The sequence below is a fragment of the Numenius arquata genome, chromosome Z, assembly GCF_964106895.1.
Source record: "Numenius arquata chromosome Z, bNumArq3.hap1.1, whole genome shotgun sequence".
NCBI lineage: Eukaryota > Metazoa > Chordata > Aves > Charadriiformes > Scolopacidae > Numenius > Numenius arquata.
The window spans coordinates 75258169-75282652 of record NC_133616.1 but is presented as its reverse complement, the minus strand read 5'-3'; the positions used below and the strand labels follow the sequence as shown (position 1 = coordinate 75282652).

The window sequence follows — 24484 nt, the reverse complement described above, 5'->3', positions numbered from 1 at the left end:
AGGAGTAAACATTTGTGCTGATGTGTCCTCCATTTCTCTTCCTTCTGGCCATAATTGTCTCCTCAGCCCCAGGAGTTATCAGGAAAAACCGCAGCGGGACTGTCAGAAAAATTTAAAAAACCCACAAAAGATAAGGCTCAGCCAAGAAACACGAAGTGGGATACATTCCCCACTTTCTGTTTGGCTTTCACTTGAATTGCGCAATGGCAAATTGCTTCTCTTCAACTGTCTAGAGTTCTTTAATATCTTAGCAAAGACTATACACGGTGACAAAACTGAATGTTATGAATGCCATCTTTTAGTCGCCTTGCTCCCTTTTTCCCTGTTTGTGCACCTCCACAATCTTAACATCAGCCTTCATCTCTGAAGGGAAGTTACTGTGTCTGTTCTCTTTTTGCTCTTTCACACCTGTGATGCTTGCTCTCATTTCAGCTCCCTCCACTTGCCTCCACCAGTTAATGGGGAGCTCCAGAGGAAAGCAGGGAAGGGTGCTGCCAGCACACCCACAGCATCCCAGACCCTTGAAATTGTTCTCCCGTGGTGTAAGGTGTAAACCTCAGAGGAAGCTCTCAAGGAGCCATTCTTGCAGCCTTCCTTTCCAGGAAGATTTCCATGCTTAACCTACTAGAATTAAGGAGGTAATGAGGTTCAATGACAGCCATGGAGACATACTGCAGGAGAAGTACAAGCAATGAATTTGTTTCATGTGTCTCTGTTTCTTGTTTTTTCTAACCAGCACCATTTGAAGGCAGACACCTTATTGCTTGTGTGTAATAGAAAAGTGTTTCAATTAACTGTACAAAGAAGCCTTGCACTGACCTTGGCTTTCCTTTGCCACAAAAGGCACAGCAGTAAAAGCACCATTAAAACCAAGCCACAAGCATGTAAAGAAAAAATACAAATTGAAAAGGGATCCGCAAAAACTATTTGGTCATGGTCTCTGTCTGAAGCTTTTAGGGTACATAATATGGGGTTGGATGGCCTTTCAGGAATAGGCTTGTTTCCCAAATTAAGGGAGAAACCATTGGAGAAACAGCAAAAGCTGGGAAATGCCATGTTCAGAGAGGGAGGATGGTGGCAGGAAGGTAATTTTACTGTTTCTAAAGATGCAGGTGGTTCCCTGCTCCTTGTTGTTTGCCGTCTTGTTCACAGGCTGGTGTTGGTAACCTGTGCTTTGCATTGCAACTCATTTCTGTGGATCTGCTTCCCTCAGGGTCAGCTAACCAACAAAAAAATTGTGTCTCTTCTGGGCTGTATGCAGCATCGCTAATGACATGTGCTGCATGGAGAATGAACCTTGCTGGAAGCACTGTAGAGGGAGCCCAGAGGGAAGCCTGTGACCTCCAGGCAGGGAACAGTGGTGGGTGGGCAGGAGAGGGTGTGAAAGTGTTGCTGTGCCTTTGGGACAGCTTTTGGGTGGGCTTGGCACACCTTAGCCCCGGGCTGTCCATGCCTTCTTCCCACCCAGCCCTCTGGAACAGTGCCCATGGAGGTGAAGGGGGGGTGGAGGAGGGCTCTTCAGATGAACCTCATTGAGGGACAGGCCTCCTGCCTCCAAGGTCACTCTGCCTTGTCCCAGCTTGCAAGGGCTGTCTCAGGCCCCGTCTGGGCATCTGAGCCTGGTGTACAGGCTTTACAATAAATATCAAGCTGCGCATATCTCCACAAAGCCCATTAACACTTCCAGCAGTGGAAGCGTGCTCCTCAAGCTGGGTCTCTCCCAGTGGGTGGACCTGGAAGCACAGGAGAGCCCGATTTCGTAAGAGAAATTCCTAGGTGGAGTTGCGTGCTGAGAAACTTGTTCAGGCTGCAACGTTTATCTTGTTTTGGTGGTATTTTTTTGGTGGTGCTCCTTAGAAACCAAATGACTGCTTCCTTTCTGGCTCAACGAGGCACTCTTAAACAATACTAATCAAACAGCGTCAGGGTTTCCTCTTAAATGTTGCTTCTGACTCGAAGAGGTGGGCTGCTGCTCGCAGCCAGCAGTTACGTCCAAGGGTGCTCCGGTGAGTCAAAGCATCTGTTTCCCTGCAACTTCAACTCTCTCCTGTCCTTCGCTTTTGTTTGCAAATTACACAAGTTAGAAAGAGGAGTGTTTGTGTTTCGATTTCCTTGCTGACAGCAACAGTAGTAGGAGCACACAAGCGCTGCAACGGGGCAGGAGTGTCTCTGACACGGGACAGAGGGATGTCCGGGCAACTGACCAAACTGTGGTGCTGCATTTTAAGATTAAGGAAGAGAAATCAGTGAATTGACTTTTTTTTCTTGTTTGTAACCTTTCAGTTGAAAACCAGATCACATACCTCGTACTTTATCTATGCTTTATGATTATTGTGTCAGCTACCAGATTTTAAAATGCATGTGTTTTGTTTTGAATGAGCATGCGCTGCTAGCTGAATGATCAGCTGCAGAAATCTTGACTTTAATGGATTGGTTCTGTAGTTGCACCTCAGAAGATACCTTGAAGTGAAGGACAAGGGTACCTCTCCATATAGAGCACCACCCTGTTCTGGGAAGTTTGGATCCTGGCTGAATCTTGGTGGTTGTCTGTGAGAGATAGATAAGATCAGTCTTTCTGAATTGCTCCAGTCTAGCAGATCTTCCTTCTTTCTGTGTTATGCCCATCACTGTGAATGGCAGCTGCAAGCAGTGATAAAAAAGGCCTGCAAACAACATCATACTTCAGCCCAAAACTGTTGCATGCACAGAAGCAACCTCTTGAACTCAATCTGGGATTTTAATTTATCAACATCTCTCTTCACGTGTACTCAAATGACAGTGTTCCAGCCATAACAGTCATCTATGGGAAGGCACAGCTGGTCTCAGTATTTTGAGCCAAAGGAGCCTTTGTGGCTGTGTAATGAATAGCTGCTCCTGTGATCCATACAGCACACCCAGCCAGACGGATGCAGGAGTTGGTGCAATAACCATATGGCTACCAGTTAAATACCGGTAGCAGTTATTTTGTCTTAATGCATTGTGGCTACTCAGTGCGGGCAAAAAAGCAGCATGTAACAAATGATGCTGCAAAGGCATCATGGTGTGGGCATTAGTCAGGGAATTAGTCCCACTGCTGGGTCTCCTGGCAGTTGGCAGTGCCTGGGGTGCTTTCATCTGTGAAAGTGCTCCATTTCTTAAGTGAGACTCTTGTGCAATAGCAATCCTTATCTCTCCTGGCAGGGACAAAGAGAAATTTTGTGCAAGCAACATGAAGTTATTGTCAACAACAAGTGCATACCACCACACCAGAAACCTAATTGCGGGCACACACAGCAGGAGTATATCTCCTTGTGCGCCAATACAGACGTACACACGTGTGTATGTGTGTGAGTGTGCACAGACACCCATATGTTTCTGGGTGTGTGCACCAAAGCAGCCTCCTGCCTCCTCCTCTCCCCCTGCAAAGGTTATTTCCCGTAATTGTGCCCTACAGCCACGACATCTGGGGTAAGAGAAGGCTCTGACTAGCTCAGCCTCTCTCTGCTCTGGGCAGGCACTCGTTAAGCACAATTGATGCCACAAGGAGGAAACTTCAGTTGCCATCAAGAAAATTCAGATTGTGCTGCATGTTGGAAACACTGTAAGTGGGTGAAGCTACTCATTAGTGCTAAATAGAGGCCACGGTCTCACAGCCTCTGCCAGCGGATGGGAGCAGGAGGTATATGCACGGGTGTCCATACTTATTGTCAGAAAAGGTCTTTTAGTAGAAAGTCTTCTGTGTTAAGAATTTCTCTAGGGGTTCAAGAGGCAGTGCAATGATTTCTCATAGCTTATATACAAGCAGTGCTTCATTATAACTAATTAATGAACGGAAAATGAGGAGATTTGTACAAATCTTGTTACAAAATTTCTCCGATTTTAAAGGGATTGGACTAAAAGGCAAAAGAAAAGAATCATTGTACTGGAGAATTAGAGGAAAAGAGTGTGCCCTGAGGCAGTCGAGTGTTTTGCACATGGCGGGAGGCTGTTGTTACTGTTGAGATTTAAAATAGGATGTGACTTGTGTATTGATAGAAAATGAAGAAATTACCTGTGGGCGGGCTAGAGCAGTGCCGAGCATTCATCAAAACTACCTAAAATACCTAACACACCTTGAGCAACGTTTAACCAGAGTTGAGTAAAATGAATACTTACTAATTGAAATGACAGGGAAGAATTTGTCATGGCTGGATTTTTATTGATGTTTGTCCAAACACACTGACACTGTAAGTTTGTAAGATTTTGGATTGAGTCGAGCTGGTCCCAGCCCCCCAGACTTACCCAAGTTACGTTTAGAGACTATTTACTTTATACTTTTTGTATATGGATGCAAAACCTACCTCCTGCAAGGGAAAGCAGGTGAGTTTCAGGCTAACGTTTCACACTGCCAGCTTTTTCTCCAATGACCTGTGTGATCCAATCCATTATTTGGCACAAATATGTAGGGTATTACTACTGTCTCCTAGGAAAAAAGCAAAAATGTAACACAGAAGCCATAATAAAACCATACTATCTGGCTGGTGAACTTCATGTAGCCGGTGAACAGGAACATCTTCACACGGCCGGGGCTGCCTGGGACTCTCCAGTTGGGACTGTGTCTTTGCCTTTTCCCTCTTTCCATTCCTGGAGGTCTTGTAGTGAGAAACTCAGTGCACATGAGACCCAGATGTAGGTTTTATGAGAAGTTTTAAGAGGGAGGGGGAGACCCGAGTGAGCAGAGGAGAGCAGAAATCTTCCTGCATACCCATCCCCAGCAGAAAGCATGGGCGTTGTTCTGCCAGCGCCGAGACCCTCCTGGCCACGCGTGAATAACCTCTCTTAAACCTTCGCAAGGCCAGTGTGGATTTCTCTGCCTCGGAGCCCTGAAATCAACACGGCGGAGAGCCTTTGCATGCTTGCAGATAGCGTCAGTGCCGCTCGCCCACGCCTGACGCCGTGCCAGCAGTGCCAGGGCCGTGCTTGGCTGTGCCGAGGGGCCAGGCTGTGAGGAGGGATGGGGCTGGCGGAGGGGTCAGGAGGCAGGTGATGGATCCAGGGAGGCTTGGATCCATATTTATGACAATTATTTATTATTTATTGCTTTCTGGAATAAAGCTTGGCAGGGCAATGCCGGGGAACGGGTGGTCTGACAGATGATTGATTTTGTGGCCATGGTGGTACGGACTGCTCTGAGATGAAGCATCAGAAAGAGCACGATGTGAAGAGAGAAGGGATTTTCCCCCCCGAGTTCCCCAGTGGGTTCTTGAAACTTTCTCCCGTGTAAACAAAGAGGTTGCGTGAGCATCTTCTGTTTCATTTTTCCCTTCTGATGCCATTTCATGCAAAGGAAATGAGCTGGAAGTGTTTAGCTTGGCACTGTAACTTTGGTAATCGTATCCAGGGCATAGAGTAGCACGGGCTGGTGCTTAATCATTCACTCATTAGCTCAGTGTCGTTTGAGCTTGGAAGACAAATAGAGGGTAAGAAATTGTGTCAGCCCGTCTGAGAGGAGCAGGTATTAGACGGTTCAGGAAGGACGACATACTTTCTGTGCTTCTTGGTGCAGTAGCTCATTGCCGTTCCAGCACAGCTGCTCCTGCTGCTCCTGCTACCAGTTTGGGAGAAAACGTCTGTATTTGAAGTGCCCATCTGCTTGCAGCTGTTGTCATCTTTTAATTGGCATAATCCTGTTGGATCAGAGTAGCACAACTGTGAGCGGCTCCTGCACTGTCACCCGACTGCCAGCACCCCCTGTGTCACGCACTCCCTTTGTCTGTACGTTTTCTGCATCAATACCGTCTGCATGTACTCAGGGAGTCCCCTAAGGGCTGTCTTTACTTATGTCGCCATACAAAGAGGATTTCTCCCCTCTGCGGCCATGATTACTTACCAGACTGGGCATTTCCAGAAGGGATAGGGACACATGAACAGCAGTATAGACTCCACTGGTAAGACCATACCTGGAACACCATGTGCATTTCTGGCCACCCATGGTCCAAAAATGTGACTTGACGCTGCAATGGAATAAGGGGAGGTCTGTGTGGACAGCAGGGAGATGAAAGCCTGACGCGCATTTTGAGATTAAAGGAGCTTTACTTGTTTAGTCTAGAAAAATGCAGACTGGGATATATCAGAAGTTTATATATGCATCAGGGAAGGAAACACCAAGAAGGGCAATAGGTTAGTAAACCAAAATGGTCAGTACAGGAGAAAGAACAAACAGGGATGAACTAGCCATTAGTAGATGTAGGCTAGAAACTAGAAGCCAGCCCTTAAGCATCAGACGAACAGTTCCATGGCAACAGTGGGGGGAAAATTTTTCACAGCTGTTTTTAAGACAGAGCTTGACTAAGTTCATGAAGAGGATGAGCTGACTTGCTTTCCTGCCATAACAGGTGATGGTACAGGGTGACACAGGAGATCTTGTTTCCTTCTTGTATCAGTCTATTCACGACATGCATTTATTAAAGTTCCTGCAGCAACTCTGCATTGGAGCCTAAGATACTGCACATTCGTGGATTTGAACTGTACACAAACACGACTTCAAACTATGAGCTGAACAAGCTTCACGGGATTAGGAGGGGGATGGCCTAGCTGTTGGCGTGGTAGCTGACCACCCAAGGTAAACGCGGTGCTTAGGAAACTGCAGTGCCAATTCATGCTGAGTGATGTTTGGATCTTTTCAGTTGGAAGCTGAATCCAGCCAGCCATGAGCCACTTTTCTTTTTTTTTTTTTTCCTTTTTACTGAGATTATTTGTCAGCCCTGTCACCAGACAGACAACCAAAACCAGCATGACGTGGGAGGAGGTGAGCAGGATTACAGCAGCTCCTTTAGGACTGCCTTGCACTGCCGTGTGACTGTGGCTGCCTGTTCTCCTTGGCGTCAGTGTCAAACCGCAGTGCCAGTGCCATTGTAAGTGCTGTGGGGCTAATGAAAAGGCTGTTTTTCCATGGTGATGCTACCCATGATCCCGACTGGGGTTATGTAAGTGCTTGTGATATTTTCTGCCAAACCACAAGAGGTTGCACTTTCGTGATCAGTGTGTAATCTCTTGTGTAGGCAGCCTGGGGACAAGTTTGGCATATTACCTAGGGAGGGACACCCTAGAAAAGCTGAGAAGGAGAATCATTAGAATGATTAAGTATCTGCCAGGACAGCCAATTTATATCCATCCCACACTACCTTCTGATGCGGATGTGTTCCTCTTGTTCTCTTCATACTGGGGGTCTCAGAGGTACTGAGTTAGGAAGCTATACATATATATATAAAATCCTGGTTACCATGAAGAATTTAAGGGAGTTTCCTCTTCTACTAATTGTTTCAGGATTTTTGTCCTTTGTTTCAGGATTTTCCTTTCCCATTTGTAAAAGTGTTTGGCTTTTGGTGTTTCAGAGGTTAAAAGGTGGGTAAGCAGCAGTTGGAGCTGATTTAAAAAGACTGTGAGTGAGAATTCAGGATTTCCTGCTTAGGGAGAGCCATGTGAATACCAGTGAATGAACCCAGTCCAACGCTCATTGCACTGTATACTTAGATACCCATTTAATTCCGCCTGCTTTGAGCCATGCCTTAAAAGCAGAGGTTGCTGAGATCCCAGAGCTGGACTGTGGCTTGCAAAATGTCTTCTTCCTCCATTTTTGGTGGCAGGATTTGTTTGACAACATTTGTTAAGCTCTTACAGATCTTCACCAAGGCATTTTCCGTATGATGTGAAAATAATTTGTTCCTCTGTGTCATCATTAGTTGTATGCAGTGCACAGAATGATGTATTCAAGGGAGGTTTTGCATCCAGTGGCTGATAAGATCTTGGTCTTCATTATCTTATGCATTCCTTCTGAGGAATGTAGTTAAAAGTCACATGCATGTATGGCTGCATTGCAGAGCATTTGGACAGACTACCTGCCTCTTACACCCCTTCTTATTACTTTTCCTTTCAAACAGAAGGTAGAAAATTGTGCTCCTCAAATTTCTGCTATTCATGTGAATTAATCTTTCCAGACAATGTTATTCTAGCCCATAGTCATCTAGTTAGGCTTTTAATTTTTTTTTTAATCTTTCTTTTTCAGAATAAAGGCTTCTTCCCCTGATGGGATAAGCTTTTCTAAGTATCGAGAAAATTATTTGGTAGTGACCAACTTCTTGCCTACACTTTCCTTGAAATACTCCTTACGGTATTACTCCTTGGAGCATCAAGTATCAGCTGATGTTGTAATCGCTACACACTGTGCTTTCCCAAAGACGGCACTTTTTTGTTAGGAAGATAGATATTTAATAGTAGTAGCAGAGGTTTACCAGGCAATAAGGTTTTGTAGAAAGAAGCAATACCTTTTATTAGATTGACCAAAAGAAGCAAGAAAAAAATGTTTGGGGCTCAGTACCCAATCGTCAGCTCACATGCATGATAACTTGACTTCCTTCCACGAAGCCACAGGATGCTTTTCAGGTTTGCATGCTCCAGGTTTGCCACCCAGACAAAACTTTGCTGGTTTTTTCCAAGCTTTTTTCATTTGTGTATGGAAATATGCTTAGTCTTTGGGCTTTGTGATTGGAAAAGACAGGCTTTTCATATTGCTGGTACTGCGTATTTTTGGTGTACTGTCTGAGATCTTGCACAGGTTGTCTGGTGATGGAGATAACTTTGAATCTGATCTTTTGTGTCACATATAAAATAGAGGTATAATAAAATGATGTGCAACAGAAGAGGCAAGATTAACGAAGTGATAAATGTGTAGCTGCTTTAAAATTTCTAGCTTACTGCTTTCCAGCCAGGAGGTAGGAATGGAAAAACCGGTCTTTGTTCCTGTAGGTGATCTCTTGCCATAGGGAGGGAGGTGCAGTAGAATAGAACCATAATAATAGTAGTAGTAGTAATAATAATAATAATAGTAGTAATAATAATAATAATAATAAATCAATAAATACTAGAAATCCCTGTCACTCTTTTCTGAAGAGCTCACCCAGCTGAATTCTTGGGCTTTCTTATTCAGTCCTGCAGTTCTTGTTATTGCAATATTGTGCTCATGAAGTTTAGTAGTTACAGATTGAGTCCAGGCAACATTAGGCTCCTAAGTACTTTTGCCCAAATTTCAGCTCCTCAATGTGTTTTGCTGTTGCCAAACTTTGCAATTACTTAAAATCTATGAGTGCTCATTTCCAGGACTGAGAGAGCCTCTGGCTCCTATATAGCAGTTTCCTGTGCCAGCCAGGCTACATTCTGTACAACAGGTATGAATGCAGTATTCTACTACTGCAGTTTTTCTACTACTTCTTTTGTAAGGGAAAACCAGAGCACAGCGATGCATGACTTCTCACACCAGTTTTGTGTTTGCACATTGCATACAGCATGGACAAAACCAAAGGCATTTCAGGAAATCTCAAATGCCTTGGTGTCAAATGACAGAAGTGGTGAGCAGAGGAAGGGGAGCCGAGGTCTTCCTCACACCTCTCTCCAATACATTCTGCTGCATGAGGCATGGCGTTCCTGTGGAGCACTGAGAGCCCAGGAAAACTGCAGTGAAACATTTTAACAGGGAGTAAAGTGAAAAATGAAAATTGAAAATCTTGTGTGTCTCTTCTTCTTAGGTTTGTTGAATACCAAGATTTTAAAAGATATAGTATGGGTACTTCTTTCACTTGCTGATTTTATGGGAAAGATTGTTTTTCCTGCATTCTTCAAAGAAGGAAATAGATTAGCAAGTATCCTCATAAGCATACTTTTTGCACACAACTCGCAAAATATGCTGTGAACACCTTTCTGATAAAAGACATGGCGAGATTAAGTGATTTTTCCCAGGACGTCAGAGCCTGGGATTGGATTTGATCTCATAAATTCCAGTCTAGTATTTTAGACATGCATTTTTCACAGCGGGACATTTAATCTCTTTGATGATCATCTCCTTTACTCATGGACAACTGGAAGACAAACAACTTCTATGGCTTCATCAGCTTGAGTAAGTTCTTAACCTTATCCAAAGGCTTTGTATTTATTGGGAAATAAAAGGAGGCGTAGAAAGGCAGCACTGGTAAATCCTGTGCTGTCAGACTCTCAGAGGAAGTTGAATGACCCTTGCTTGAGAAACACTAACCACAAAATGTGGGTGTGATATTTATTGGTATGTGCCTTGCATTCTTCTGCAAGGACCGATTGCATTTTGCATCGCTATTGTAAATCCTGCCTACCTTTTCCAAGAAGATTTCAGTAGTAACTCTTCTGAAAATGACCCACTGGAGGGAAATGCTGTGAAAGTTAAGATTTTGACTTCTGAGTGAGTCCTGGAAAGCTCTCCCCTGGTGTTAATGATTTCTGGTAAGAGGGAAGAAGAATGGGTTTTCAATGCCATGGGCATTCATTGCACATACCGTCAGCATCAATAGACCCCCACTTGGGTGGCACAATCATATCTTTGTGACTTCCCTTTAGTATATCTGTTTGTTTGCTGTTTCTCCCTGAAGACAAGTCAACAATCGCATTAACTTTCTGTTCTTGGCACGGGAATGATTATATTAATTTCCTGATATCAGTGGCTCTGTGAATTCTCATTTAAAATTGGCTATGGGGGAAGGCTGTTTCAGTAGTCCTGTTTTTTTAATTCAAAAGAGAAGGGGGAAAGCCTGAAATGAAAGGAGAAAAAGGCAGCTAACTTTTGCAGAAAATAAGTAGTTTATATTTGTATGAGTGCAAGGTCACAAAAGTTCAGATTATGTCTTCTTAGCTGTTTACCTGTATGAATATTTCTTAATGCAAAAGATATAAAAGTGTTCAAATGTAAAAGCGTTTAATGTGTTGTTCACAGGTAATTATCTATTCTAAATACAGCTGGTATGTCACAGTATTTTTGGCTAGCAGTTTCTGAGCTATTCAAGAGCACTCGGTTCATCCACAGTGGGACTTGCAGAACTGCATTATGACTATTTTCAGTACGCTGAGCTGACGGGGGAGCAGGGCTGAGCACAGGCGCCTCAGTTCTCTGCTAGAAGTAGCTGTAGAGATGAGTCTTGCACGGTTCTTCCTGCACCCCTGTAAGTTAATTTGGATGGGATTGCAGCAGTACGAGTACTGGACATAAAGTATTGAGGATCACTGAGTCAGTATCAATCTAAAATTATTGCTTCTTCCTCTACCGAAGTTAAAATAAGAATGAGGATAAGTTAGTTACTTGATCTGTGAGGCTGGATTTGCATGGGGGATGGTCTGAAAAGCAAACGTGGCCACGGGGTGCATACAGCATCCCACCGTTTTCTGAGCAACAGTAGGGTACAGAAGTGCCACTTCAGTTCATCACCAAAATAACATAAATGTAGAAAATAACAGAGCTTTACTCTTTTACCAGTTTCATCTCTTGGAGACTAGGCTTTGGTCTCTTACGGAAAAACTGCCAATCCATTAAGGAAAACTTCACCACAAGCAAGGCTGCAGTGTGTCTTATTTCCAAGGTTGCAAAGAGCTCGCTTCAGTGTATTTTGGAGGAAACCTTTCTGTCTCGTGTAGGGCGGTAACTTTATTTACTACAGTGGTTTTACCACAAGAGTGTTCATAGCAGATTCTGTATGAATTTATTCAGCAAAATCATGCCAATTGCCAAGTAGAGGTCAGGATGGCGGAGACAGGGAAGGGGAAGCCCGCCTGACAGGAGGAAGAGGGATTTCCTTTGAGCCAGGCTAAAAGATAATAGCAAAAGTAAAAAATGCAAAGCTACAGACGGTCTCCGATAGCTGCCTCGGGACTTGTGAAGCAGAGTGGAAGGCCAGCTGTGGAAATACAAACAAACTCCAGATTTGCAGGGGAGGGAGCACCCCTGCCGCGACGTGCTGTCCACCATCAGCTCCTCCGAGAGGAGGAGTGGGAGGTTCAAAGGTTACCATCCTATTTATGCTAATTGAGTTTGAGCTAAGCTCTTCCCAAGAAAAAAAGCCTCTTATTGAATTAGTTATTCAGTTCCTCAGGGTGCAAGTGGAATGGCTGTAATGCTGTCTTAAGAGTCTGCTCGGGGGGCCCTTGAAGAGTACAACTGAAGGATTTCTCTCAATTTAAGCGTCCCTCAGATGAAAAGCAACCAGGAGACCTAAGAGACTTGTGTGCCTTTTGCTATTTAGTCCGTCTACAGAAGGGGCCAAACATGTTCAGGTACACAGCACCCTGGCAGGTCCTCTGCTTGTCCATGGAACAGGGGCTGAGGGTAAGAACAATTTATTTTCATAATATTGTTAAAAAAGCATAGTTTGTAATCTTAAGAGTGTGCTGTGAAGGGGAGGCAGCTTCAGAGCTACCTACACAGACAATGAAGGATCTGTGGGGATGTGTAGCATTTATTCTTTCATTGTATATTTCCATATTGCTGTTACTTGAGGGAACAAGTCTGAAGCAGTTCTGTGAAAACATGTTGTATTTGTTCTTTTGTCTGTGCATTTATATTAATACAGCAAACATATGTCACTCTGTACCTCTTTATGTAGGAAAATATTGTTCATAATTTTTATTTCTATAGCCCCTTCTATCCTTAGGCTTTTGAAAGCTTTATAGGCATGAATTAATTAATTAAACCTCATAGTAGTCTTAGAAGATGCATGTAAAGGTATTTTATTGAAGGTCAGCAGCAAGTCAGCAGCAAACAGGAGAATGAAATCCAGATCTTCCAATTCTGAGTCCCTTTAGTTGCTTAATAATACCTGTTAGTTGTCTTCTAAATTGGATTTTCTTCAAGACTGTTAGCCTTGAGGGCTCATGAAGGTACAACAATTAACTGTAGCAGTAGAACAACTATGAGCAAGATTGACATCTGAAAAGCGTAAATTTAAATCAACTTGGCCTGTCGTTATTTGTACATCTATACTTGCAGTACATTGCAGTGTTCTTTTCCATGAAAGCAGTCTGCTAGTCTCTGATGGCATTTAATATGAAAGAGTTACTTTGCAATTCAAAAATACCTGTTACGTTTCCCTGACTCTCCTGATTTTATCACGTCTTGAAATATTTGGTGCAGGTTGTTGTTTTTTTTTTTTTCCAAAAAATGCAAAATGCCAGAAATACCTTTACTTTTTGAAAACTGGTTTCTAGTCTCAAAATTTGCAAAGAAATACTGAAAAAATACAGGTTCTAAATAGTACCCCCCAATTTGCGTCTTTCTGATTTCCCCCCGCACCCAAAAAGAGGCAAATCAAAATTAAAACGCTATTTGTATCATCTTGTTTTCACAATTTACAAGACTTGCATCTCACTGGCTTTTATGATTTTTGAAAATTTGTGTTTTTTATCAATTTCTCTACAAAGCACATACTTGGAAACAGAATGATCAAGGTCTGCATACACAGCTGTTTTTCTGCACAAGGGTAGCCTGCATTTGTTGTTGCTAAGTCCATTTTGACTATTCCCTTTCTAATCCTTTTATCTTAAGGGATCCAAAGTGTACAGATTGTATAGATCACTTATCAGTCATTATGTAATCTTCTCTGGGATGGAGGTGGGATTTCGTGCTGTCACAAGGGTGTGACACCAGGACTTCCAAAGTGCTGCTGTTTGTGCAGTCCCCACCCCGGAATGGACTTTCTTGGGTGGTTGTGGGATCTTGTTCAGCAGAGGTTTTAGTTTTTTAATCGTGCCTTACTTCCTTATAAGAGCTTCATTCTGGATAAATAAAAATCTGTAATATATGTGGTACCGGCTTTCACAATTAAGGAAGTCTCTGAACACTGTGTTTTTGCAGAAGCTTCTCCCTTCTTTTTTCTCCTGGTGTCTTAATCAAGCATTGCTGAAAAAAAAAATAATCAGAAAGTCCATGAAGTGCTTTTTGTCCAGGTTCTATTTTAACATAGACAGCTCTGCAGTTATAAATTACAGCATATCTGAGACACCCCATATATTACCAGGAAGTGTAGATGAAAAGAAAATTTGGCTGTGTGTCCAGTGGATCCCTGAAGGCATGGCATTCTTCGTTGAATTGTATGCAGTGCAGAGCTGTTGAAGTACTAGAGCAACGATAATAAATTTTGGATGTTTGGATCCAAATGCATTAAGGTGTCAGAAAGCAGAATGCCAGCCTTGGCTGCAGCTCAGTTTCTGGGCTTCAATTCAGGATATTGCCTAAGCCAAAAATTAAATAGGGTGCCTGGGGAATACTCACATCAAATGAAATCAAGTGCCCACTTTCTGTCAGAAAGGTTAAAAGATTAAATACTGTTACTGTCCTTGCAGTATAATCTTGTGGTTGTGATACTGGCTCAAACAGCAATGTGTGTATTTCTGCTGTAATTGAAATCCATCAGGCAGATGGCCCCTTCATTGAAGTGAGTGGTGCCTTCAGCTTTCTTTCCTTCATTGCGTACTCAAAAACAGGCAGAGGGGGCTTCCCCCTGATAAGTGATACTGCACCCCCGTATGAATGAGGTCATGCCTGCTATGGCTATGCCAGGCTATGAAGTCATGGCCTGCTGCCCACATACCATGCATTCATTATGCACGTGCGTGGACAGCTGCCTGGGATCGAGCTGGGAAGCGTTAATCCGCATCTGTGCTCAGAAGGTGCGAATTCCACAGGGCTCTCTCTGGGTAGTGCTGGGGTGCTTTGAAGCCTCAAGGATGGCAACGATGTGGAAGCTGTCCATAGCCCCTGGTTTACAATTCTGCCTTGTAAGAATTGTAACAATTGAACATAAACAATGCAGTTTTATATAAATATTTGTTTCTGTAAGTTATTTGCATTTCTCTACTGCAATGAGCTAATTTACCCAAGCCAGTGATAAATTTCACATTACCTTTTGCCTATGCAGGCACTGCTGTACATTAATATTTATTAAATCATATTAATTAGACAGCCGATGAGAGTACACCGTTGACCTTTCCAGAGGAAGGCTGCCATGTTTAATCCCTACTCTTAGATAAGCCTGTGGTCCAGCCAAAAAATCCCCATTTAGTGTTTCATGCTTGGAATACTGTCCATCTCACCTTGGAGTTGGGTGGGAGCTGTGGTCAGTGTTCAGGCATACAGCCCGCTCCTGCTGAAGCCAAGAGCAAAACCCTCCGTGGTCTGAGCTGGTGCGGGGCTGGGTGTACGGAGATAATGTGACAGTACTTTAAAGGTACTATTTATAGTGACACCAAAAGTGGAGAAGCTTTGCCTTTACACTATTGCTAAGGGCCTTGGAGTTTAGCACAGACATGATCAGTGAAAAGGCAGGGCCACCTCTTGTCTCTTGCTAAATAGCAAAACTGTTCTAAGACTAATTAGGGGCACATTCAGGCAGTGCAGCATTACTAGCAATTTGATTTAATGAATGCTGCTCATTTAAAAAGCTCTAATTTGTGCTCAGCCCTTAGGAAGCAAGGAGGAACTGCAGGAACGTAAATTCCCTAAAGCAGAGGCACAGCCTTTCCAGGTGTGTGACTAAAGGACATCCTAAGCCTTACCAGAAATAAGTAAAGACTACAAATCATTACAGTTGTGCAGTTGCTCTGTCAGGTTTGACATTCTGAATTTTACTGAACTGTTCAGTGCTGTATGTTTTGCACTAAATCATTTTGAATTTAAGATCAGATAAAGCTGAAAAGGTCTTATTGGTAAAGGTAGATGTGATCCTTTAATTTTCTTGGGATGCATTTTGCTTGGCTTTTCCTTTATACATACAGCTGTTTGTTCCAGCATTTCTAGATTTTAGTACATTATTAGGTGATATGGTGAAGGCAAGATTTGGAAAATATACTCGAGTTATTATTGCATACAAGTAACCTGTATCTAGCTAATGGTTCCCAGGCTCTAACTACCACATATTAACTCCTGCACTGAAAGGAAGCAAATTTTCATACCTAACCAAAACTGTTCTCATTATGTCTTCAGTGATACATGAATTAACTCATGGTTTGTTCTCTTCAGAGTACAGAGCTGGTACAATTTCCTAACATTTTTCAGGAAAGAGGCTCTTGAGAGTGATATCTAACATAACTTGCCAGCCCTTGTAGGAACCTGTGTTTCCAGGCAAATAAATATCCCTGCACAGTGAAAAATAATCATCTGGTCTCACATCTGAAGTGGTGTTTTCAGGTTAGTAATTTGTCTTGGTAGCAAGTAAGCACAAAAACATCCTAGGAGGAGCCCATTTAGGCTTGACATTATGCGGTAGCAGAAGCTGACTCTCTGATTGCCCAGATTTGGATCAGGTACTGCCAGTCCTCTTCTCAGCATACAAGGTCCTAGCAAAGCACCTCAGTGTCCAACAGCGTAAACAGAAGAAAGGACAAGGAACGCCCAGCGTGGCTGGATGGTACTTGCTTGCACATAAGTGGTTCTCTCCTCTCTGTACTGCCAGAATTTTTGATTCTGTTCCGAGTGTTGGAATAGCTAGCATTTCTTTGAAACTCTCGATTCATGTAATTGCTGGAGCAACGAAGAATTTCAGCTTGCTTTGAAAAATAATTTCAAAAAAGTTTCTAGATTTTTCTGGTTGCAGAGAAAAGCTTGGGAAAAAAAAAGTCAAACTGACCTCTGAAGGCTTAAAAAGCATAAGCAAAATGAAAGAGACTATATAGCTACATTTTTTGTGCTTTTTAAATGGCATTTCTTGGCTTTCTGAGACTTTAGTAATAACTCCTGAGCAAATGGAATTAGTTTTATTGATGTATGATTAGGCAGGTTTAGTACCATCAAGTGCCAGCAATACCTGTTTGTGCACGTTGTTATAGTAAGATGGGTCATTTTCTCTCTGCTATTAGTAATCACTGTGCTACGAACTGCACTTAAACCTCTTCTAGCTTGTTTCTTTTGCTGCCTGATGCCCATAATTCTGCCTTTCAACAGTGCTCCCAGTTCTTTTCAGCTTCCATTTTCCCTCTTAGTCTTTAGTCTTTTAACATTGACCCCATGTGGCACAGGTCTGCCCAAGGTAGAGAAGCACTCACTGCCCTTTGTTTTTTCGTATGACCAATGAGCAAAAAAAAAGCACATTTTTAATAAATTGAAGAGGAGGCTTGTGGGAATGGGATTTGAATAGTTCTTCTTCAAGGATTTGGGGGTGATGTTTTAAAGCTACATGTTCAGCAGAAAACATTTTCAGTTTTCTCTTGAAAAATACAAATGTTATTTGTTAAGTTCCATTTTTGAATGAAAAAAAATACTTTTTCAACAATTGATGGTTTTTTTTATACATTCCATATCTTGGAACTTAAACTTCATGAGAATTAGAATTTTAAAATAAAATTTTTAATATTTTTAATAGGGTTGGAAAACAAAAATATAAGCAAGCATACTTTAAATAGAGGATAATTAACTGAGTGGAAGAGGTAAGGTTCCATACTGAACTCTCATGATATTTATTTGGTTGCCCTTGAGTAGCCCAGCAATTTCAAACCAAGAAATCTTGTTCCAAAATTAAAGAAATGCAAATGAGCAAAACACATTAATTTGAACTAATAGATCTGGGACCCCAATATCTATAATTTACAAAAGCATCTTCTAGCAAGAATGTCTTACTTTTCTAGGTTGTAATAATACTCCCTGCTAATTTTTAGCAACATAATTTTAACTGTGTGCTTCAGAACCTAAACCTGTATTTCTCCCAAGCCCTTAATGCCCTTTAACTTTTCTAATTATTTCCTTCACTGTAAAATATATCTGCTTTGATACTGAGCATTATTGTTGGCCAAATGAGAAATACTGTCCTCAGTACTGGCATTGGTCAGCTTGGAGATTGCTAGGTGATTTTTGGATGCAACATCAGAGCAAATCCAGGGAGTAGTCTAGGCACTAAAGCATGACTTTTGCTGATACTAATAAAAATCAGGAAAACAGAAGCCAAGAAATGGGAGCTTCAGACATCTGCAGAACTTACTCAGACACCAAAAAATTGTTCAACAGGTTGCGAAATACCATGCATTCACCTCAGTTGAGCTCAGCCTGGATTTAGGATTTAAATCTTAACCCCCTACATGAAGGAATCCCAATCACTTTCCCAGCAGTGGGGCAGAAAGTACATAATGGTGGCAGCAGACCCTAGAAGTGATGGAAGAATGGAAGAACCTGGGATAAAGGGATGAGAAAATGAGGGATAAACAGACCCATCCATCCAGGATCAGAAGGTATAGGAAGGCTTTGTGAAATTGAGGTCCCAGTGCCCTCAGTGTTAAGTGACTGGAGAAGACAGATGAAAGGTAGTTATGATCAATTGGTGAAAAGGAGTGATGGTATCAGCAGGTTCCCTGACGGGTAACCAGAACCTGGCTAGCAGAAGTGTCTTAAGCAGTTTTGAGCGCGCCACTGTGTTCACTGTCCTCATTCAGTCAGAATGACTTCCAAGGCTCCTTCTCAAGATGGTTATGACTATATGCTTAAGCATGCTGCTCTGTACCGTCACCACCATTTTCTGGGAGTAATAAGAACCAGATTCTGATGATGTGTTCATAATTTATTCTGGGCTCATGTTGGTATAAATTCTAAATAATTAAAACTTTGCTCCAATTCCTATTAGAAGATCCTTGCTCATTTTGTCCCAGGAAAATAAAATAATACATGGACTTAAGGACATAAAATGGAGGTTTTGCATTTGAAATCAATCTTTTATCATAATTCCTGGAAGAACTTGTCCAAGCCATGGCAATCATCAGGGAAAAAAGTTCTTGAGCAAAGTCACAGTAAAATACATCATTAATCAAAACCCACCCACATCCAGGCACCATATCACCAGACACTTCATTGGAGGAAGGAACAGTACTGTTGGTATTCATGACTCATTATACTCATGGGTTATAAGGTTTAAACAGTCAGCTGTGATCACATTATGACTGGCATTGTGACATAGACCACTGGATTTCCCTAAATTGACTTCTGTTTGGATTACAGCTTATCTTTTAGAAAAACATCCAGTTTTGATTCCACATGTCCTGCAAGGGAGCATTCATCACAGCCTGTATAAAATTGTTCCTTTCATTAATTATACTCACAGTTAACAGCTTCCTCTTAGAAGATACACATTATTTTACCCTTGGTCTCTCTGAACACTCTCCAGTGCAGACAGAAATGTCTTGTGCTCCTTTCACCTCTGCCAAGTTGGCTTTGTCTGAAGATTGTTGACTGGTGGCTTGGAAGAAGTTCTGATTTATGGCTTTAATTACAGTCAGTCTAACCATTTAAAAAAACTTATCAGTGTCTTCCTCCAGGTCTCACCGCTGTAATGCCAACACACACCTATGGCTGGGAATGGTAATGTTGATGGCATGTGCATGGCCTCCGCTTTTCATCCTTACTACTTTCAGCTTGTTATCACCCAATACTGCTCCCTACCTTCATGTGCCCACCTCTTTGCCTAGCTCTGGCTGGAGGCTGTGACCAGGTTATTATTGCTGTGTTAAAACTAGCATAGTGTCTACTACATTGAGGTCCACATCAGAGGGCTGTGCCTAGAGCTTCTGAGTATGAATCAGATTTCCTGATGAAATGGTCATGGTGAAGTGCCTTGGTTAGAGTTCTTTTTGCAGTTTTGGCATAGTTTGGGGCTGTAGTTACGTTACCATTTCCGCTACAAAATTAAAATGTGTGTTGACATCAGAGGCTTGCATCCTCATCGTTTGGGTCAGATGAGGACAGTTGGCAGTCACGTTCGTCCCTTTCTGCAGAACAGGCAGGTTTAGAGGTAAAACCAGTAGCCACCTGGACTCCAGCCTGTGTTACTAGCCCAGAATGATGCTTCTCCCAAACTCAAGAACCCAGTTTCTGTGTTCATGAACCAGAGTGGTGACGAGATGCAACATGCAGGCGTGAGTCTGGGTGTGCTCGACTTCGAAAACGTACCCTTAATTACACTGCAGGTTTCGGCAGTGCTTCTGTAATAGCTGGCTATTGCATCACCTCCCAAAGCTATGATCTTTTCTTTATCCTTTTTGAGACCATGCTAATTGGTAAGAAGAGACGTCTGTGCTAACGCGCTGATAAACACATTAGCCAGGTTGTTACTTAGTCAGTTCCTGAGTTGTTCACAGTTCCCTAATTGAAGGCATATATTACCTTTTGAGTAAATTCTGCTGAGCTGACTTACTCAGCAAAGCTCTGTCCAGATGTGGTTTTGAAAGTTAGCAGCTGACATAATATTAAATACCTCTTTATGCATGTCTATAGAGAGTCTAAAGTTGGAAGGTGTAGCCAACCAAGATGGTGCCCACTGAGCAAAATACCAGGGTGCTATGAAAACCATTTCTGGGTGGAAGAACAACATACTTTTTCCATGTCCTAACAAAACAACCCCTATGTCCCACCCAGGTCCCACCTAGGTCAACTTGAATTATCCTTTGCAAACTGGGTACTTCCTCTCTTAGTCAACAATGTGAATAATTATCATCCCTGGTTTTTAGAAATGTCAGCCCTTGGACTGTGCTGTGGGTATTTTAAATTCATTGGCAAACTTTTGAAGTACTTTGGGTAACTTTCCTATTGACGTTGTAGCAAAAATTAAGTAGCACTGTACACCTTTCCTGTCGGAATGTGAGATTCTCAGGCATTAGAAGTTATGTTAGTGATCAGACTGGTCTTCTGGCAAATATTTTATCTTTCTTCTTGATGACACCTTGACAAATCCCAAACTTGCAAAATTGAACACCTGAAATTCAGCATTAAAATGTGGATGTATATGCATCAGTCACGTCTAGATGTATCAGCCCCAGAAACCACTTTTTAAGGTGTCAGGAACTGAATGCGGGAGTTTAACTTTAAGCACCAGGGTTCCAGCATTTTTGTTTTAAAGGCCTGGTCTGCAGTGTTTGTGGTTCCAAAAAACAATGATGTCTGCTTTCAATACATCTGGAGCTGGTCCAGCTCTGTGCTGTTGTCCCTTTGCAAGCTGCCACTCACCATTCCAGAAGAGAGGCTGTTTCCCACGTTCATCCCACTAGCAAACAGCAAAACAACTTGGTTTTCTTCAAGTGACTTTTTTTACAGTGAGTGACTTTTTAATGGTACATTTGTATCCTTGTATTCACAGAGTTGTTGAAAGTTCATGGTGATTTTGAAGTGATGCTATGATTATGGGCTTAATTTTATTTGCCTTTTAATACCAGAGCTACTAAGAGGATTTTTTTTTCACCTGTGATGTAAGAAATGTTAAACACTACCTGATGAAAATGCATTTGTTATTTATAGGTAAATCCAATTATTCAGTTAGTTAATAGATCTTAAAAATAGCTGTAAGAAATGGTCATTCATATATTTGCCAGCAACCATCTGCTACTTTCCCCCATGAAAAGCATCCATTCTGATTAATTGATCAGTGGGCATTCAGCTTTGTGAAAGGAAAACCAGACCTGTTAGCATAGCTTTATCTTACATGTCATAGATTACAGACAAATCAGTGCTTATTGAGCCACCCTGTAATTGCATTAGTCTGTAAACTTCTGGTGGCCTGATTTCCTCTTTTATTAAACTGAATGAGAAGAGTTGGAGACATGCTTGGATACTTGCATTTGTAGATTAGAGATTTCCTTTTTTGGAGGTCTGCTTTACTGGCTTGTTTTTTCATTAAAAATGAGACATGATTTTGGTCTGTTGCTATTTTTTGTTCTGCCAGAAAACTGTAATGCATTAAGTCCTGCATGTAAAAAATATTTGCTTGTTCTAAGCTAAGTTTATTTATAGCTCACAGATCTCACATGATGAGAACTGCCAGTGGTAAGTCATCATAAAGAATACAAATTGTGTTCTGAGATTAGCTCTTGTTTTTATTTTTCTAGTTCTGATAACTAATTTAGGTCCTTACCTTATTTTGAATGTGTCAATTTTGATAAATTATATTCATCTCAGAGAGTACACACAACTGCTCTCTGTCATTTAGTGAGCTGCAAAGCACATAAAAAGAAAACTAAAAAGTGTTTTTATCCTCTTCATGAAAGTTCTTTTTTGATCGAGCAGGTTCTTGTTAACCTGTCAGTCAGAAAGGGAAACAACCCAAACTTAACATGTCTGTTGGGGCGAGGGAAAAGTGCTGCATTGTTTTTGTTGTGTGAAAATCAGCTTGTGATTTTTCCCAGCATCCTGAGTTCCTAAGCTCCTGCATCAAAACCAGAGAAGCCACTTGGGGGCAATAAAGTTAGACAGGTGCTTCAGCATGTTTTGGGAGCCTACGGCAAAGGGAAGGAGTTTTGGGCAAGGGGAAGGAGTTTTGAACAGGATGCCACAGGCACGCGTGGCTGCTTCAGCTGCCACTGCCCTGACCCCGCAAATCTGCTGTATGACCAGAGAATCCTGTTCAGGCAAGAGCTAAGCAAACACCAAAGAAATAAACAGTTTGTACTCCAAACCTCAGGCTTTCAGCCTAAAAGTGATTACAGTTCCAGTACTTTTACAGTAACTGCTATTCATGCAAAAGAAATCTTAGCATTAACCCCTTCCTCCAGGCTAAACCCCTGTTTACCATCCAGTCAGTCAAAAAAGTGGCAATGAGAAATCGAAGTGAAGAAAATACTTGGTCTAAAGTTGTGACCCAGAAAGGCAGATGGTGCTAGAGAGTCTATACAGTCCTCCAGGCTTACGCTGTTGCCCTTTTCTGTGGGTATCAGTTCAGCTACAAAAAGAAGGATCAATATAAAACCATAAAAAGGATTGATGCCACCATGGGCACTTAGTTTTCCACTTGTGGACAGAGGATGGCTGTTACAAGAAATTTCTAATAAGCCCCACACTGCATTTTATTGACAACAATCCTTGCCCTCCTTGTGGTTGTCTGCATACAGGAAAGTGGGAGGGGCTTAAAAATGGGCAAATTTTGTTTAGGTTTCATGCTGGAATAATAACCTAAGAACAGAGGAATGAGTCATGTGCTTTCCCCCTTTTATGGCTATCTTTAACTTCATGGTGCTCCACAAGTAATTCGCAGGATGGTAATCCAGCCCTTACTAGAATCATAGAATCATCTAGGTTGGAAGGGTCCTTCAAGATCATCTAGTCCAACCACCAACCTAACTCTGACCAAAAAAAACATCACTAAACCATGTCTCCCAGCACCATGTCAACCTGTCTTTTGAACACCTCCAGGGATGGTGCCTCAACCACTTCCCTGGGCAGCCCATTCCAATGCTTGATAACCCTTTCAGTGGAAAAATTCTTCCTAATATCCAACCTGAACCTCCCCCGGCACAACTTGAGGCCGTTTCCTCTAGTCCTGTCGCCTGTGACTTGGGAGAAGAGACCAACCCCCGCCTGCCTACAACCTCCTTTCAGGTAGTTGTAGAGAGCAATAAGGTTCCCCCTCAGCCTCCTTTTCTCTAGGCTGAACAACCCCAGCTCCTGTAGCCTCTTGTCATAAGACTTGTGCTCCAGACCCCTCACCAGCTTCGTTGCCCTTCTCTGGACGCGCTCCAGCACTCCAAACTACCGGAGTTTGAAGATTCTCTGCCTGTACCTCTGGACCATGTTACAATTCTGGGGTGAAATTGTGGCCCAGTTTACCCCATTGCAGGAAAGGACTTCCCTGCCCTGGAAGGATAGGAGGTGTTGGCTCAAAGTCATTCACCAGCAGCTCCCAGGCAAAATGGAATGGAGACATCTCAGAGCCTTTACAGCATCTTGGGTGCAGTCTCATACCTAAGGCATTAGTGTCTGGGCATCTGATTCGCAAGTTTGGTTCCTTGCCATGAGTCAGACAGTTGACGTGTTGCTTAAGCTTCTTATTTTTTCAAGCATTCCCCAGTTTTATGTTGTCCCAGTTGTGGTGGCTGCCTTTCTGGAGAGAATTGGGGGCTGAACCTCCACGCTCTTGCTAAAATGTACTAGGATGGTGGTCTCCTAAGGAAGGGAGTCATTTTAAAAGACACTTATTTAGATCATTTTGTAGAATGGAGATAATATCCTGGCATGTTATGAAGTACCTACTGTGTGGTTTGAGGTCTTTCTGTGGTGGGACTAGAGATATGCAAGGTATTCTCTCTGTCATCCCTGTAAGAGGAAAAGAAGTACAGATGGGTTTTATGGGTTTCTTCTTGTGCCTATGCTTTCCAGATTGCATCCTTTAATAAATGAAATTTCAGTGCCATCCCATGTTTCTCCAGCTGCCTCTGTGCAGACTGTTACATTAATCATACAGGAGTACAGGTTGGGAAGACACTCCAAGCTGGGCAGCTTTTCACAGACCTGGAATTGGCCATGAGATAGCATATATTGGCATATGCATAGATGCACGAGGTAAAGCTCAGCATAAAGTCATCTTCTGGCCCCACAGCAAGTTACCACGTGGGGGCTGCTCCCTCTGTTTCCCTCTATATAAAAATGCCAGGAAGAGGAAGAGGTGGGTTCTTTCCTTATGCAGGTATGATCACTGTGGCTCCCAGGCATATTGCTGCCGGGGAGTGCTTTTCTCTTTAAAAACTTTTTTAAAACTTCTTTAAAACTTCTTCACAGTGAGGGTGACAGAGCCCTGGAACAGGCTGCCCAGGGAGGTTGTGGAGTCCCCTTCTTTGGAGATTTTCAAGACCCGCCTGGATGCAGTCCTGAGTAACATGCTCTGACATGCTCTGGGCAATCCTGCTTCGGCAGGGGAGTTGGACTAGATGATCTCTATGGTCCCTT

At 42.5% G+C, this 24484-nt stretch overlaps 1 protein-coding gene across 9 annotated transcripts in view; it reads left to right on the top strand.

Moving 5' to 3' along the window:
- The window catches only part of PALM2AKAP2 (PALM2 and AKAP2 fusion), a 227267-nt gene that overhangs the window by 154187 nt on the left and 48596 nt on the right, over nt 1-24484 (top strand). Inside the window, exon 1 of one of the 9 annotated variants that reach the window (XM_074166793.1) lies at nt 12074-12133. The exons of the other annotated variants lie outside the window; for them this stretch is intronic. Coding sequence (XP_074022894.1) covers nt 12074-12133 — 60 coding nt within the window. Of the gene's footprint in view, nt 1-12073; nt 12134-24484 lie in introns of those variants that run through there. 9 annotated transcript variants of the gene reach the window in all.